The sequence below is a fragment of the Eptatretus burgeri genome, chromosome 16, assembly GCF_056783735.1.
Source record: "Eptatretus burgeri isolate ZD-2024b chromosome 16, Ebu_testis_v1, whole genome shotgun sequence".
Lineage (NCBI taxonomy): Eukaryota > Metazoa > Chordata > Myxini > Myxiniformes > Myxinidae > Eptatretus > Eptatretus burgeri.
The window spans coordinates 69,882,532-69,894,989 of NC_140976.1; the positions used below are offsets into that span (position 1 = coordinate 69,882,532).

At 46.9% G+C, this 12,458-nt stretch overlaps 1 protein-coding gene across 12 annotated transcripts in view; it reads right to left on the reverse strand.

The window, feature by feature from the left end:
- Window positions 1–7,506: 7,506 nt before the first annotated feature.
- The window catches only part of EIF2B1 (eukaryotic translation initiation factor 2B subunit alpha), a 66,261-nt gene continuing 61,309 nt past the window's right edge, over window positions 7,507–12,458 (reverse strand). For 7 of the 12 annotated variants that reach the window (XM_085859983.1, XM_085859981.1, XM_085859979.1 and 4 more), the window contains 2 exons: window positions 8,984–9,109; window positions 7,507–7,949 (listed from right to left, as the gene is read on the reverse strand). In XM_085859983.1, the coding sequence (XP_085716109.1) occupies window positions 7,794–7,949; window positions 8,984–9,109 (282 nt within the window). In that variant the 3' untranslated portion in view covers window positions 7,507–7,793. Of the gene's footprint in view, window positions 7,984–8,983; window positions 9,110–12,458 lie in introns of those variants that run through there. The other 5 variants (XM_085859988.1, XM_085859989.1, XM_085859992.1 and 2 more) reach the window with 2 other exon arrangements.

Consider the following 12,458-nt stretch of genomic DNA (forward strand, 5'->3'; position numbering starts at 1 on the left):
TTTTGGGGGCATCCCCACCATAGAACACCCAAGACCCCAATTTTATTCCATGCCATGAACAAACTTTGGTACATCATGGGTGGTGAAGATGGTGGTCAAGTTTCATCGGAATTGTATGTGTAGTTTTGGAGAAGAAAGCAAATACATATTTTGGGGGGCAACCCCCCTTAAATCCCCTTAGAGCCAGATTTTTTTTCAATATCATGAACAAACTTTTGTACGTCATGGGTGATGAAGGTTGTGGTGAAGTTTCATCGGAATTGTGTGTATTGTTTCTGAGATGAAAGCAAATACCTCTTTGGGGAGGCAACCCACTCACCTTCCTCCCATCCCCCCATCAACTCACTCTGTAGACCCCTTCAGACCCCGTTTTTTTGTTTTTAATTCCATCACGGGTGATGAAGGTTGTGGTCAAATTTCATTGAAATCATATGTGTAGTTTCTGAGAAGTTGTTGCAAGGATTGTGGTCGGACGATTGGACAGACGGACGTCTGGACAGACGGACGACGCGCCATCCCAGAAGCTCCCCGGAACATACTTTACAGGTGAGCTAAAAACCATTCCTGGGAATATTATTCCAAACGAAATACATTTGGAAGTTGTCCGGGGCTCAGCGGCGATCCTGAAGAGAGCCCTCGGCACAAAACTTTGAGAACAGAAAACTTCACAGCTTGGTCCATGAATCGTGGCCCCTTACCGAAATAAAGGTGGAGGCTTCGAGTCCACCCTGAGAGGACTCCCTTCCACATTCAGAAAATATTGTCAGGTCAGGTCAGACTCGATCTGTGACTTGCTACAGGTACCATGTAAACCTGTACTAACCTGTTACATGGTCGGATTGTCGGCGACTAAACCGTCTCCCCCACCAAGTTTCTTGGTGAGGAGGGTGTTTGGATATGGACACCCAGCAAGATGAAGAACAAAACCTGTCAAAGGGCGGAGGAGCTCCTTGTGAGCCAATGGCCATCCATATCTAGTGCCCAACTGTGTCTGCGGACGTCCTCATGCAGTTGGGTTACTTCTTATTAGGAGGTTGGTGGCAGGATTTGCACTCCGGCCACCGTAAAACCCTTCATTCTGCAAAACATTCTAGAAGCAAAAAAAAATCTGAAAACGCACTCCGTGGGAGTACCTCCTATGCAGTTTCCCTTCGCAGGGCAGCTCACCGGATGACGAGATTGGGGCAAAGCCTTCGGGACCCCCAATCTTTGATGAAAGGAGGGAAACCACGGGGTAACATCCCTGGGTCAGATTGCGGGAGAGTGTGTCGGAGTGGTGCTGAGGTGTCATCTACCAGACGGCGGTCTCCTTGGGTTAACCTGAGGCGGTCCCTTCGGGTGGGTGCCTGGAATGCCCTATCCCGATGAGAGGATGATCACCTCTCTCTGTTATCATCTGAGCTCAAGCGTTTGGACGTCGGTATTGCAGCTCTCTCTGAGGTTCGGAGACCGGATTGCGGCGAGATAATGGCGGGTCGTTACACCTACTTTTGGTCTGGTCGCTCTGATGGTTACCATTCCCAAGGAGTTGTGGTAGCTGTGTCCAATAACCTGACTCCATGGATAATTGAGGTAACACCAGTCAACAAGCTTATTACGAGACAAAGGATCCATCACTCCTTGGGTCTCATTTTCTTGGTCTCTGTTTATGCTCCGACTGAGGTGAGTGATCTCGTGACGAAGGACGCATTCTACGCCACGCTCAAGTCGGTGGTTGATCAGTGCCCTAGGTGAGACACACTTCTAGTCTTGGGGGATTTCAATGCATCGACTGGAACTGATAGGGATGGTCATGAGACATATGTTGGTCCCAATGGGTCTGGAACTGTGAACCAGAATAGCACTAAGTTCCTTGACTTTGCAAGAAGTCATGGAATTATTGTGGCTGGTTCATGGTTTCAGCGTCCACACGCTCATCACTGGACTTGGTATACCAACGCTGGTGGTGTGGCAAAGGAGAATGACCATGTGCTCGTTGATGGTCGCTGGAGGATGATCCAGAACTGCAGGGTCTACTGGAGTGCTCAGTTCTTCAATACTGACCACAAGCTTGTTGTAGCAACTCTTAAGTTTCGGCTTCAATCCAGGAGAATGGTACCATCCCAGCCTTTGCTGGATGTTGGCAAGCTCAAGGAAGAGAGGGTAGCTGAGGAATTTGCAAACAGGCTGAGTGGAGATTTTGGGGGTCTGGGTGCTTTGGGGGATCCTGAAGAGTTGTGGAGTGCCTTGAAGACCACCATCCTTGATGTTGCCGGTCGATCTCTTGGAACTCATTGGAGGGTGAAGAAAAATTTTGTCTCTCAAGGGACACTGGATACCATTGCCCAGAGTCACAGGGCCAGGCTGAATGTCAGAGCTGAGCCGTTCAGGGAGCTGAGGCGTAAAACTGAACGTGCACTAAGGGTGGACAAGGAGGCCGATCTGCGAGGAATCTGTGAGGGGGTCGAGCATCAACTGTGGTCAAGTGATTCTCGTCCTGCTTACAGGGGAATTGGCGCATTGCGTTCATTCAAGGCCATCACTCGGTGTACTGTAGTTAGAGCAGAGGGTGGTAGGCTCTTGATAGAGGAGTCCGAAGTGAAAGCCCGCTGGGCTGGTTATTTTGAGCGGTTGTACCAGGCTGATCCACCAGTTGTCGAGTTGAATGTCAGGGGTGTTACAATCCCTATTGCTGACCCTCCAATCAACTGTGGTCCACTTCTATTTGTGGAAACACAGGCCGTGGTGAAACGGATGAAATGGGGGTAAAGCTGCAGGGATCTGTTGCATATATGCTGAACTTCTCAAGGCTGGTGGACATGCTGCACTCGTGCCGTTGAATACAGTTCTGTGCTCTGCCTGGAACACAGGTATCATCCCAACTGATTGGAAGAGGGGCCTAACTACCGAGGGGTGACACTGCTCTTAGTGCCGGGCAAGGTCTTTGCTCGGATAATTCTTGATAGGGTTCGCCATTATCTGCTTGAGCACCAGCATCCAGAGCAGTCAGGCTTTCCACCAAAGAGCTCAACGATTGACCGTATCCAATCAATCCTTGATTGACCGAGGTCAATAACAGCTTGTCATTTCGTATAATACCTGAACAGTGTATTTTCCAAACACATGTGAAAATGCTGGTCGTTAAAAAAATATCTATGGTGTAGTTTCCAAACCCATGTATGAGAATCAAGAGGAGCATTTTTTTCAAAATCCATCTTCTGCTAAATTGCAACATGAAGCCGTACCAATGTGGTTAAGCCACATTTATAAGGGTTAGCACAATTTCATCAGCAAGTTGATAAAATAATGTAAATACGTTTCTACCTTTGAAAGGCATAAATAAAGACATGACAGATCAGATGGTGCAAGGTGGTGGTGGTGGTGGGGAGCCAGGAAAGGTCAAAATTCCTCCATAATTGCAAACATAATAAATATATGACCCTAGATAGGTTCGTAAGACCCCTTGGGTGCAATACTGAAGTCCCAGATGGAGTCACCCGACCCTGAGAATGCACACAGTGGCCGAAAATATTGAAATTCATGGGAACTACTCACCAGCACAAGTGCACCAAATGATTCGACTTGAAGGAGTTCGTCCTTGTACGAAACTCAAAAATAATTGGACAAAGCATGGAAAATGGGACTGTGATCGATCAACTGTTGAACCGTGTGCTTGTGTATGTCTCCTCCAGTCCCTCGATCCAGTTAATCAAGTGCTGTACATTGTTACCTCATACTTTGTTCGACACCCAATCTGACTCTCATTTACAATCTGAAACCAAGCATTCCTCTCTTTGATTTATACCATCCATGTGCAATATCTTTGTCTTACTATTAGTCTTTGCAGGGATCCGGTGTGTGCCCCGGTTAGAATAGGTACATCATATCCCTGCGTGTCGTAAGAGGCGACGAAAAGGGATGGCGGCAGAAAGGGCATCCGGCCATAAAAACATCGCCTCAAAAGGAAACGATGATGAGTACAACTTATGGGTAGGGTACAGCCTGAAGTACCCCGTGGGGGTCCTCACCCCATCTCGTTAAAACTCAAGGTGGGGAACCCGATGGAAGCAAGGGAGGAAATCTTTCCATTCATGACGACCAATTGTCTGATGCCCCACATGGAGATTGGTTTCTGAGGTTTGGGACATGGAATGTAGGGACAATGACAGGGAGATCATGAGAAGTGTTTGAAACATTGGTCAGAAGAAGAGTGGACATATGTTGTGTGCAGGAGATATGATGGAATGGAAGTGGTGCGAGGATGGTGAAGGATCGGCCGAGACAGAAATACAAGTTTATGTGGCAAGGGTGCCCGGAAGGCATGCATGGTGTTGGTGTCATGTTTCCTGAGGAGTTTGTAGACAGTGTAGTGAGTGTGACTAGAGTGAGTGAAAGGTTGATGATGGTGAGAATCGTGATCGGAAAGGTCTTGGTGAACATCATCTGGGGATATGCCCCGCAGGTCGGTCAAAGCGATGAAGAGAAGAACATGTTCTGGTGTGCGATGGAAAAGTTGATGGGGAATGTGAAAGATGAGGAAGTTGTTGTGGTAGGAGGAGACTTGAATGGACATGTGGGAAGGAGTACAAATGGTTTTGAGGAAGTCCATGGGGGTTATAGATATGGTGTGAGAAATGGAGAAGGTGAAAGGATCTTGGAGTTTGCTGATGGAGCGGATAATAAGCTTATTACATACACGTCAGGTGGGTCGACGACAACCATTGACTACCTGATGGTGTATAGTTGAAATACAGAAACCTCCGGGACACAAAGGTGATCCCGGGGGAGGAGACTGTTCCACAGCACCACCTAGTTGTCTGCGATATAAGGGTGAAAGGTACGAAGAGAATTCAGCGGGTGAAGTACCAACCGAGGATGAATGTGTGGAGGTTGAAAGAGGCGACAGTGAAGGAAGCATTAAGAGAGAGGCCGAGTATGGTTGAGCTTGAAAGTGGTTGGATGTCAATGAAAGATAGTCTATTGGGAGCCGTTGGTGAGGTATGTGGATGGACAAAAGGACCACCGAGGCACTCAGAAACATGGTGGTGGGGTGATGAAGTTGGAAAGAGGATTGAAGAGAAGAGGAAAAAGTTCAAGGAATGGCAAAAGGCGAAGGGTACGGTGGTAGAAGAGGCAGCGCATGAAAGTTATAAGGAAGCCAAGAAGGCTGCAAAGAGAGAGGTAGCAAAGGTGCAGGAGGCTTGTAGGAAAATGTTCGGAGAATGCTTGGATTCGGAAGAGGGTCAGAGAGCGGTATTCAGGATTGCAAAGCAGATAGCGAGAGAGAGGTTTGATGTGACGGGGGTGAGTTGCTTGAAGGATGAAGTGGGACAAATCTTTGTGGATTCAGATGGAATTAAACGAAGATGGAAGAGATATATGAAAGGTTGTTGAATGTAGAATATGAATGGGATAGCAACATCGAGTAACCCAGTTTTAGGACCAGCAGAGAAGATAACTGAGAAGGAAGTCGAGGAAGCTATAAGAGCAATGAAGAGTAGAAAAGCAGGAGGGCCGACGGGAGTTGTGGGAGATATGTTGAAGGCAGCGGTAAGTTGGGGTGTGAAGAGAATGACAGAGATCTGTAATCTGGTGGTGAAACAAGGCCGCATCCCAGTGGATTGGGAATTGATTACCCTCATCCCTCTGTACAAGGGGAAAGGTGGAAAGACCCTCTGGACTGTGGCTCCGATAGAGCAATGAAGTTATTGGAGCATGGAATGAAGGTAATGGAAAGGGTGTTGGAGAAGAGGATAAGGAAAAAGGTAAAGATTGATGAAATGCAGTTTGGATTTATGCCAGGAAGAGGAACGACAGATGTGATTTTTATTGTAAGGCAGTTGCAGGAGAAGTACATGAAGAAGAGGAAGAAGCTGTTTTTTGGGTTTGTTGATCTGGAGAAAGCATTTGATAGGGTTCCACGTGAAGTTATGACATGGGCATTGAGGAAGTTAGGAGTGGAGGAATGGTTGATCAGAGTAGTGATGGCAATGTACGAGAGAGCACGCACAGCTGTAAGGATGGAGGACGGGAACAGTGGTGAGTTTGAGGTGAAGGTGGGAGCGCATCAGGGGTCGGTTCTAAGTCCACTACTATTTGTAGTTGTGATGGAGGTGCTGGTTCAGAGGGTAAAGGAGGGTTTACCGTGGGAGCTGCTGTATGCAGATGATCTGGTGTTGATTGTAGAGAGTCTGGATGGACTGAAGGAGAAGATGAACAAGTGGAAGGAATGTATGGAGGCAAAAGGTTTGAAGGTGAATATCGAAAAGATGAAGGTGATGGAAAGTGGTAAAGCATGTGATGAGGTGGAAGGACTGGGAAGTGGCCATGTGCTGTGTGCAGGAAGGGTGGAGTGAACTTCATTCAGTGTACAATGTGCGCTGAGTGGGTTTATAAAAATGTAGTGGTGTGAGAGGGTCATTAACCAGTGTGGCAGCTACATTCAAGTGTAAGGTGTGCATCGAGGGAGCAGCAGATGAAGGAATTGTTGAGTTGGATCTTGGAGATAGCGTGAAGCTGGAAGGTGTGAAAACATTTTGCTATCGAGGACACGTGTTGAATGGAGAAGGTGTATCAGACTCTGCGATGGTTACTAGAGTGAGATGTGCATAGAAGAAGTTTTGGGAACTGACAGGCGTGCTGACGAAGAGGGGAGTGTCATTGAAGCTGAAGGGAAAGGTGTATGCTACATGTGTGAGGATTACAATTCTTTATGGGAGTGAGACAGGGGTACTGAACACAGAGCAGCAACAAAGGCTGGAAAAGGTCAAAATGCGAATGGTTCGGTGGATGTGCTTAGTATCGTTGAGAGAGCGCGGAAGACAAATGACTTGCGGAAGATAATGGGAATAGAGCCTGTGATGGATGTTATGGAGAGAAACAGGTTGAGATGGTTGGATCATGTGTTGAGGAAGGATTAAAGTGACTGGGTGAGAGGAGTGTTGGAAATGAGTGGAGTAGGATGTAGAGGACTAGGAAGACCGAGAAAAACTTGGCTAAAGGTGGTGAAAGAAGAAATGTAGGCAAGGGGATTAAGAAGGGGAGATGCAGAAAATAGAGCAAAGTGGAGAAGATTGTTATGGGGCCCGCAAGGCTAACCCCCGCTCTAGCAGGGAAAATGACTTTAAATGCTTGTTGGTACGATTGGTCTTTGATCCTCTGTGAGCCCACTGCCCTCCGTCCGTGAGCTCCTCTTGATTTCCACATTTAGGCTCATGGAGGAGCTAAGGGCAGGGTGATCTGGCCCTTCGCTACCCAAGGCCTGGTGATGCGATCAATCAAAACATCCAAAGTTAAGTGAATTATATGCTACAATTTCAAATACTATACAGATGTGTAGAGTTCCAACAACAATGACATTACAGCTTGATTAATTATAACTACAAAGTTACAACTAAGTGACCACAAGACTAATGGGAGACAATTGTCAAATACACAAATCTCAATGAAATCTTAATCTTCTGAAAGTCTGGGCTTCGTTTGGAAGATGTGTCCATCATCATAATCCATGTGACACGTGCAACAATCTTAAAGCTGTGAACAAGAATGTTTAATGAAACAATTCAAAGTAACACAAAACATTTTCATGTCAGTTGCAAAAGTCATCCACAGAAGGACACGAGTGAAAACAGTCCGACTGGACAAATGGTTCCCTTTGAAATGGCGGGAAACACTGTTGAGTGGCTTGATCGACAACGTGGGAAATTTAGCACTTCCTGCATGGTAAGGTATTATTAATTATTATAATGTGCTGAACCCCAACGTACAGCTAACAAAGGCTCGATCCCACAGGTTGGCTGCACGTCCCCAGCACGTCACACATAAAGTTGGATGAGTTCGTCGCTGACGGCAGATGGCGTGAGTACGCCCAGGTCTGTAAAGAGTAGTGTGATATATGCTGGCGGTGTATAATCGATCATCGGGTGATCCATGGAATGATCTCCCCCGTTTTCCAGAACGTCTGCCTTGTACTGCAACAAAATCACAACCCATCGTACTCGGTCACTGCATGCCACACAAATCAAACGAAGGAGAAAACTGCTGCAAACGATGAGACATGCCGGAAAACAAAACTACAAACTACTGGGCCCATTTATATGTCTTTGGATGTCAACAACTTTGCAATATCATCAAGAAGATTCTTACAAATACATTACGAACTTTTCAACCTCTTGCCAAAATTGCTCAACCTCAATCAGTCATTCCTCTGGTCACTCAACCTTGATTCTTTCAGGTTCAGGTACAGGACAGAATTATCATGAAATACAGTAGTACTCCATAATCGAGGGATGATATGGGGGAAAAATGGCCACCCATTCAAATGTGTACCCAATGATACTTTCATCAACTCTTCAAGAGTGAAGTCATCAGCATTTAAAATATAAATGGGATGGACATGCAACAACAACAAAGAGCACTCCAAACTGGGCCTCACGTTGTCTCATTCCCTGCAGTTTCTTAACATTGCCTCACATCATCACCTGGTTTCCCCAACATACACCTAACCCCTGACCTTTACTGTACCGATACCCCCACCCACCGTGCCCTTTTCTTTGCTCATACTCCCATTTGCTTACTGTGTCATGTCTGTGGATTACTGCACAAATTCCCCTCTACCCTCCGTCGATGTTCCAGAGCTTGTTCAACTCTCACATTCAAACCACAAGTACGGACTATCCATGGACGTAGCCGGGATGACCAAGGGTGGTGAGATTTTATGCTTTGAAATGTGATCTAGTGTTTGTGTACATTAATCTAGTCATTAGCGAGTTTGATAAAGATTTACAAAAAAAAAAAAAGTACAAATTTCCACCATAATCGATGTACATAATGTATTCTGATACGTGACTCAAACAGACACAAAAGTCACTTACAAGTTGATACACTCAATTCTGTGTTGTTTCTCTCCCATGACAGTTCATAGAATGACTTGCACATGGAATTGGTTTATTTAACAACAGAAAGGAAACACCATCTGATCACATGCTCCACTCCATATCCACACCTTGAAACGGTCTGGAACATCTCGCTGATTCAGGGGGTAAAGTCTCAAGAACTTGAAGCTTTCTGCCACCACATAGAAAGGCTTGTTCTGTGCCTTGGCACACACTGCTACCTGGTAAGTACCAATCTGCAATAAAACAAAACAAAACACGCAGTTGGCATCGATATCCCTTCCTGTGTTTTCAATTCCGCTGTTTAAAATAAACACACAGAATTTGCTTCCTTCACGATGGGTGAAAAGCAGACAACTCCACCAAACTGCCCAAGTCACCTCGACCCAAGGAGCACTTTGGGAACGTCGTGACAAACAAATGTGAAAACAAAAACTTGGGGTGAAGCAAGTGCGTGCGGTTCACGCCATCGGGTTTAAAATGCTCTTCAGTGCCAATTTTGAGGAATATTTTGTGGAGAAGTTTTTCGACAATTCCCGTGTGGTTTATTTATGCACTCTTATTGTGCTTTTAACTCAAGGGGAATCTTAATGTGCAACACGACTTGGAATCCTCATGGGCTAATCGCCTCGGTGCACAGCAGACTATAATCAATCCATTTCTTCAGGGAGAAAACTAAACTTAGGCAAAAAAAAGAATAATTCAAAACTCATTTACCAATAGCAGTGTCATAACATAGTGTTACGGCTGTGGAAATTCGCAATACACCATAAAGGGCCCTTAGATCAGTTATGACGATACGTAATTGTGTCGTTAGATTTCCCCACCGTTGTTTAAAGGGAATGTCTGTGTTCACCGGGCTGCGATCCTTTGAGTTAGCCGTTTTTCTTTTCTCTGTCATTATTTTGGACCAATAATCCCCCAACAACTCAAACACCACCACCTTCACCTCTTTACCTCCACAACTCCATCCTGCAAACATCGCTTCACCGCCATTCTCAAACGACGCCCGCCAACAACTCAAACACCACCACCTTCGCCTCTTTACCTCCACAACTCCACCCTGCAAACATCGCTTCACCGCTATTCTCAAACGACGCCTGCCAACAACCAAACTCCCACCACCTCCGCCTTTCTACCACACGCCGGGCCATGGGTTGTGAATGCGTTCCTTTCGCCTCAAGAATCAGATCAGGAATGCTTCACGCCCCCTTTTCATCCATCCAATGACTGAGCATCGGGTGGTATAGCCCCGCCTCCGAACCCGCTGTGATCCAGAAATTTACATATACGCCCCTCCCCCGGGCTATACAAGCACGAGCTCGCGGAAGAAGAAAGTTGTGCAGTACGTCGGCAGAGAACCAAGTGGGAGCAGTGGAGTGGCAGCGGCGGAGTGTCGGGAGAAGAAGTCAAGTCTGCAGTGTCGGCGGGGCAGTCGAGTCGGGAGACGGAGCTCGAAGCCGACAGGAAAGGCAGACGGGGACCGCCGGAGAGAGCTCGCCGACCACGCCAGGGGCACGAAGCCAGGTGCAGCTACGCTGACATTGCGGCTTGCCCGCCATCGCGCCACGAGGGCGCGGGTAGGACCCTTCGGTCTCGTGGACCTGGCTGCTCATCCAGGTTCCACGTGGATTAGGCCCACGGGCCCAGTCTGACTCCCTTGCCTTTGAGGGGGTCTTTCCTTTGCTTTTGTGTGAATGCGTGTTGTGGTGCCGTGTCTTGTAAAGTAGAAACTGTTTGAGTGCATGTAAATAAATATTGCATAATCCGGTTGTAACTCTTGCTTGTAAATTGCATTCTTACTGTGTGGCTGTGAATACGTGCTTGTCTTGTCTGAGTGTGGAATAAATGTGCTTGTCGAACTGTTACCCGTTTCGTTGCGTCCTTTCCTTTGTTTGAAAGTTCCATCTTACATCACGGAAGGAATTGGTAGAAGGGTGCAAGCACCCGGTAAATAATCATGTCCGTCGGGGCCGGCGATAACACCGCTCGGTTATCACTGAAGCACGGAACAGACCGCTTAAGCGGTTCGTGTCCTAGGCCGGCCAGCGGCGAGGTATGATCGCCCGGTTAACTACCCGCGCAGGTACTTAGGTAGGTTGAGTTTGGCGAACAACCCTATCCTGCACGGGTGGCCGATTGGCACGATTGTGGTGGGGTCGAAAGACCCACCCGTGACTAGCTCCTGGCGATAGTTCCAAGGAGGGTCACGACAGAATTGTCCGTTCCGGTGGGCGACGGGGTCACGATTTGAGTTACGTGACCATTCGCACGCCGGGTGGACCGAAATTCGTAACAATACATTTCAAACACCACGGCAAAAAGTAAATATACCATCAGAGATGGGAATCCCCTGCCATTGAATGAAAAAGGTCATACATATTCCAGATAATGAGGGAGGTGAATTGGAAACAAGACACCATTTGGTCATCATCTCAAAAAAGTTCCCCAGGGGTGAGGAACGTAGTAACCAAGAATAATTGAAATCAGATAAGCGTTTTTACATTTATTACAAAAAACATTTTTTTCACAATGGCCGCCCCAGTCGGCCATATTGGATCCGGCCATGCCCAAAATCAATAGGGTTCTTCCTTTTCAGGTGGTACATGTGTGACCCAAATTTCAAATCGATATGGTGAACAGTTTATGAGTTATCGCACTCACAGCTATAAATGTTGACGCCCAGCCAGCCGGACGGATTACGGACGGATGACCCAGGTGACAACAATATCCCCCTTCCGCCACGCGGCGGGGGATAAAAACTTCAACTTGCGGGAGACAAAAGGTAGCGTTAAGTGGCCAATGGTCGGGAAAAAAAAGTTTAAAAAAAAAATAATAAGTTTGAAGTTTGCAATAAATGAACAAGTTAAAATAAAAACAACTTTAACATTACTGGGGTGGGAGAGGATAGGTGATAGGGGATGGAATAAGTGGGCAAAGGGGATGAAATGGACACAGACCTGACAAGTGAACACAGAGTGGGTAGAAAGGGATCATGTGAGATGCCTGTGACCTTCCACCTTAAAGGAATGGTGTGAGCAATGTGGATGTAAAGAGACACGGACGAGACATTTCCACAGGCAAGGGGAAAAAAAAAGAGGGACAAAGGAGTGTCAGTGAACTGTTAGTAGGTTCACAAGAAGTGGTGAGTCGAAGATTGTACTTGAACTGTTGGGGACAGTGACGAGCAGATGGATCACACGTGACAGAGCAGGCAGAAGAAGACCATATGAGAGCCTGCAGTAGACCGATAAATGACAAATCTGCCCATGGCGGGTAAGGAGCAGGCCGTTCAGCTACTACCCACTGGGAGATGCTGGTAATTACATTGCATCCAAAAGAAAGAGAGAGAGAGAGAGAGAGAGAGAGAGAGAGAGAGAGAGAGAGAGAGAGAGAGAGAGAGAGAGAGAGAGAGAGAGAGAGAGAGAGAGAGAGAGAGAGAGAGAGAGAGAGAGAGAGAGAGAGAGAGAGACAGACAGAGACAGACAGAGACAGACAGAGACAGACAGAGACAGACAGAGACAGACAGAGACAGACAGAGACAGACAGAGACAGACAGAGACAGACAGAGACAGACAGAGACAG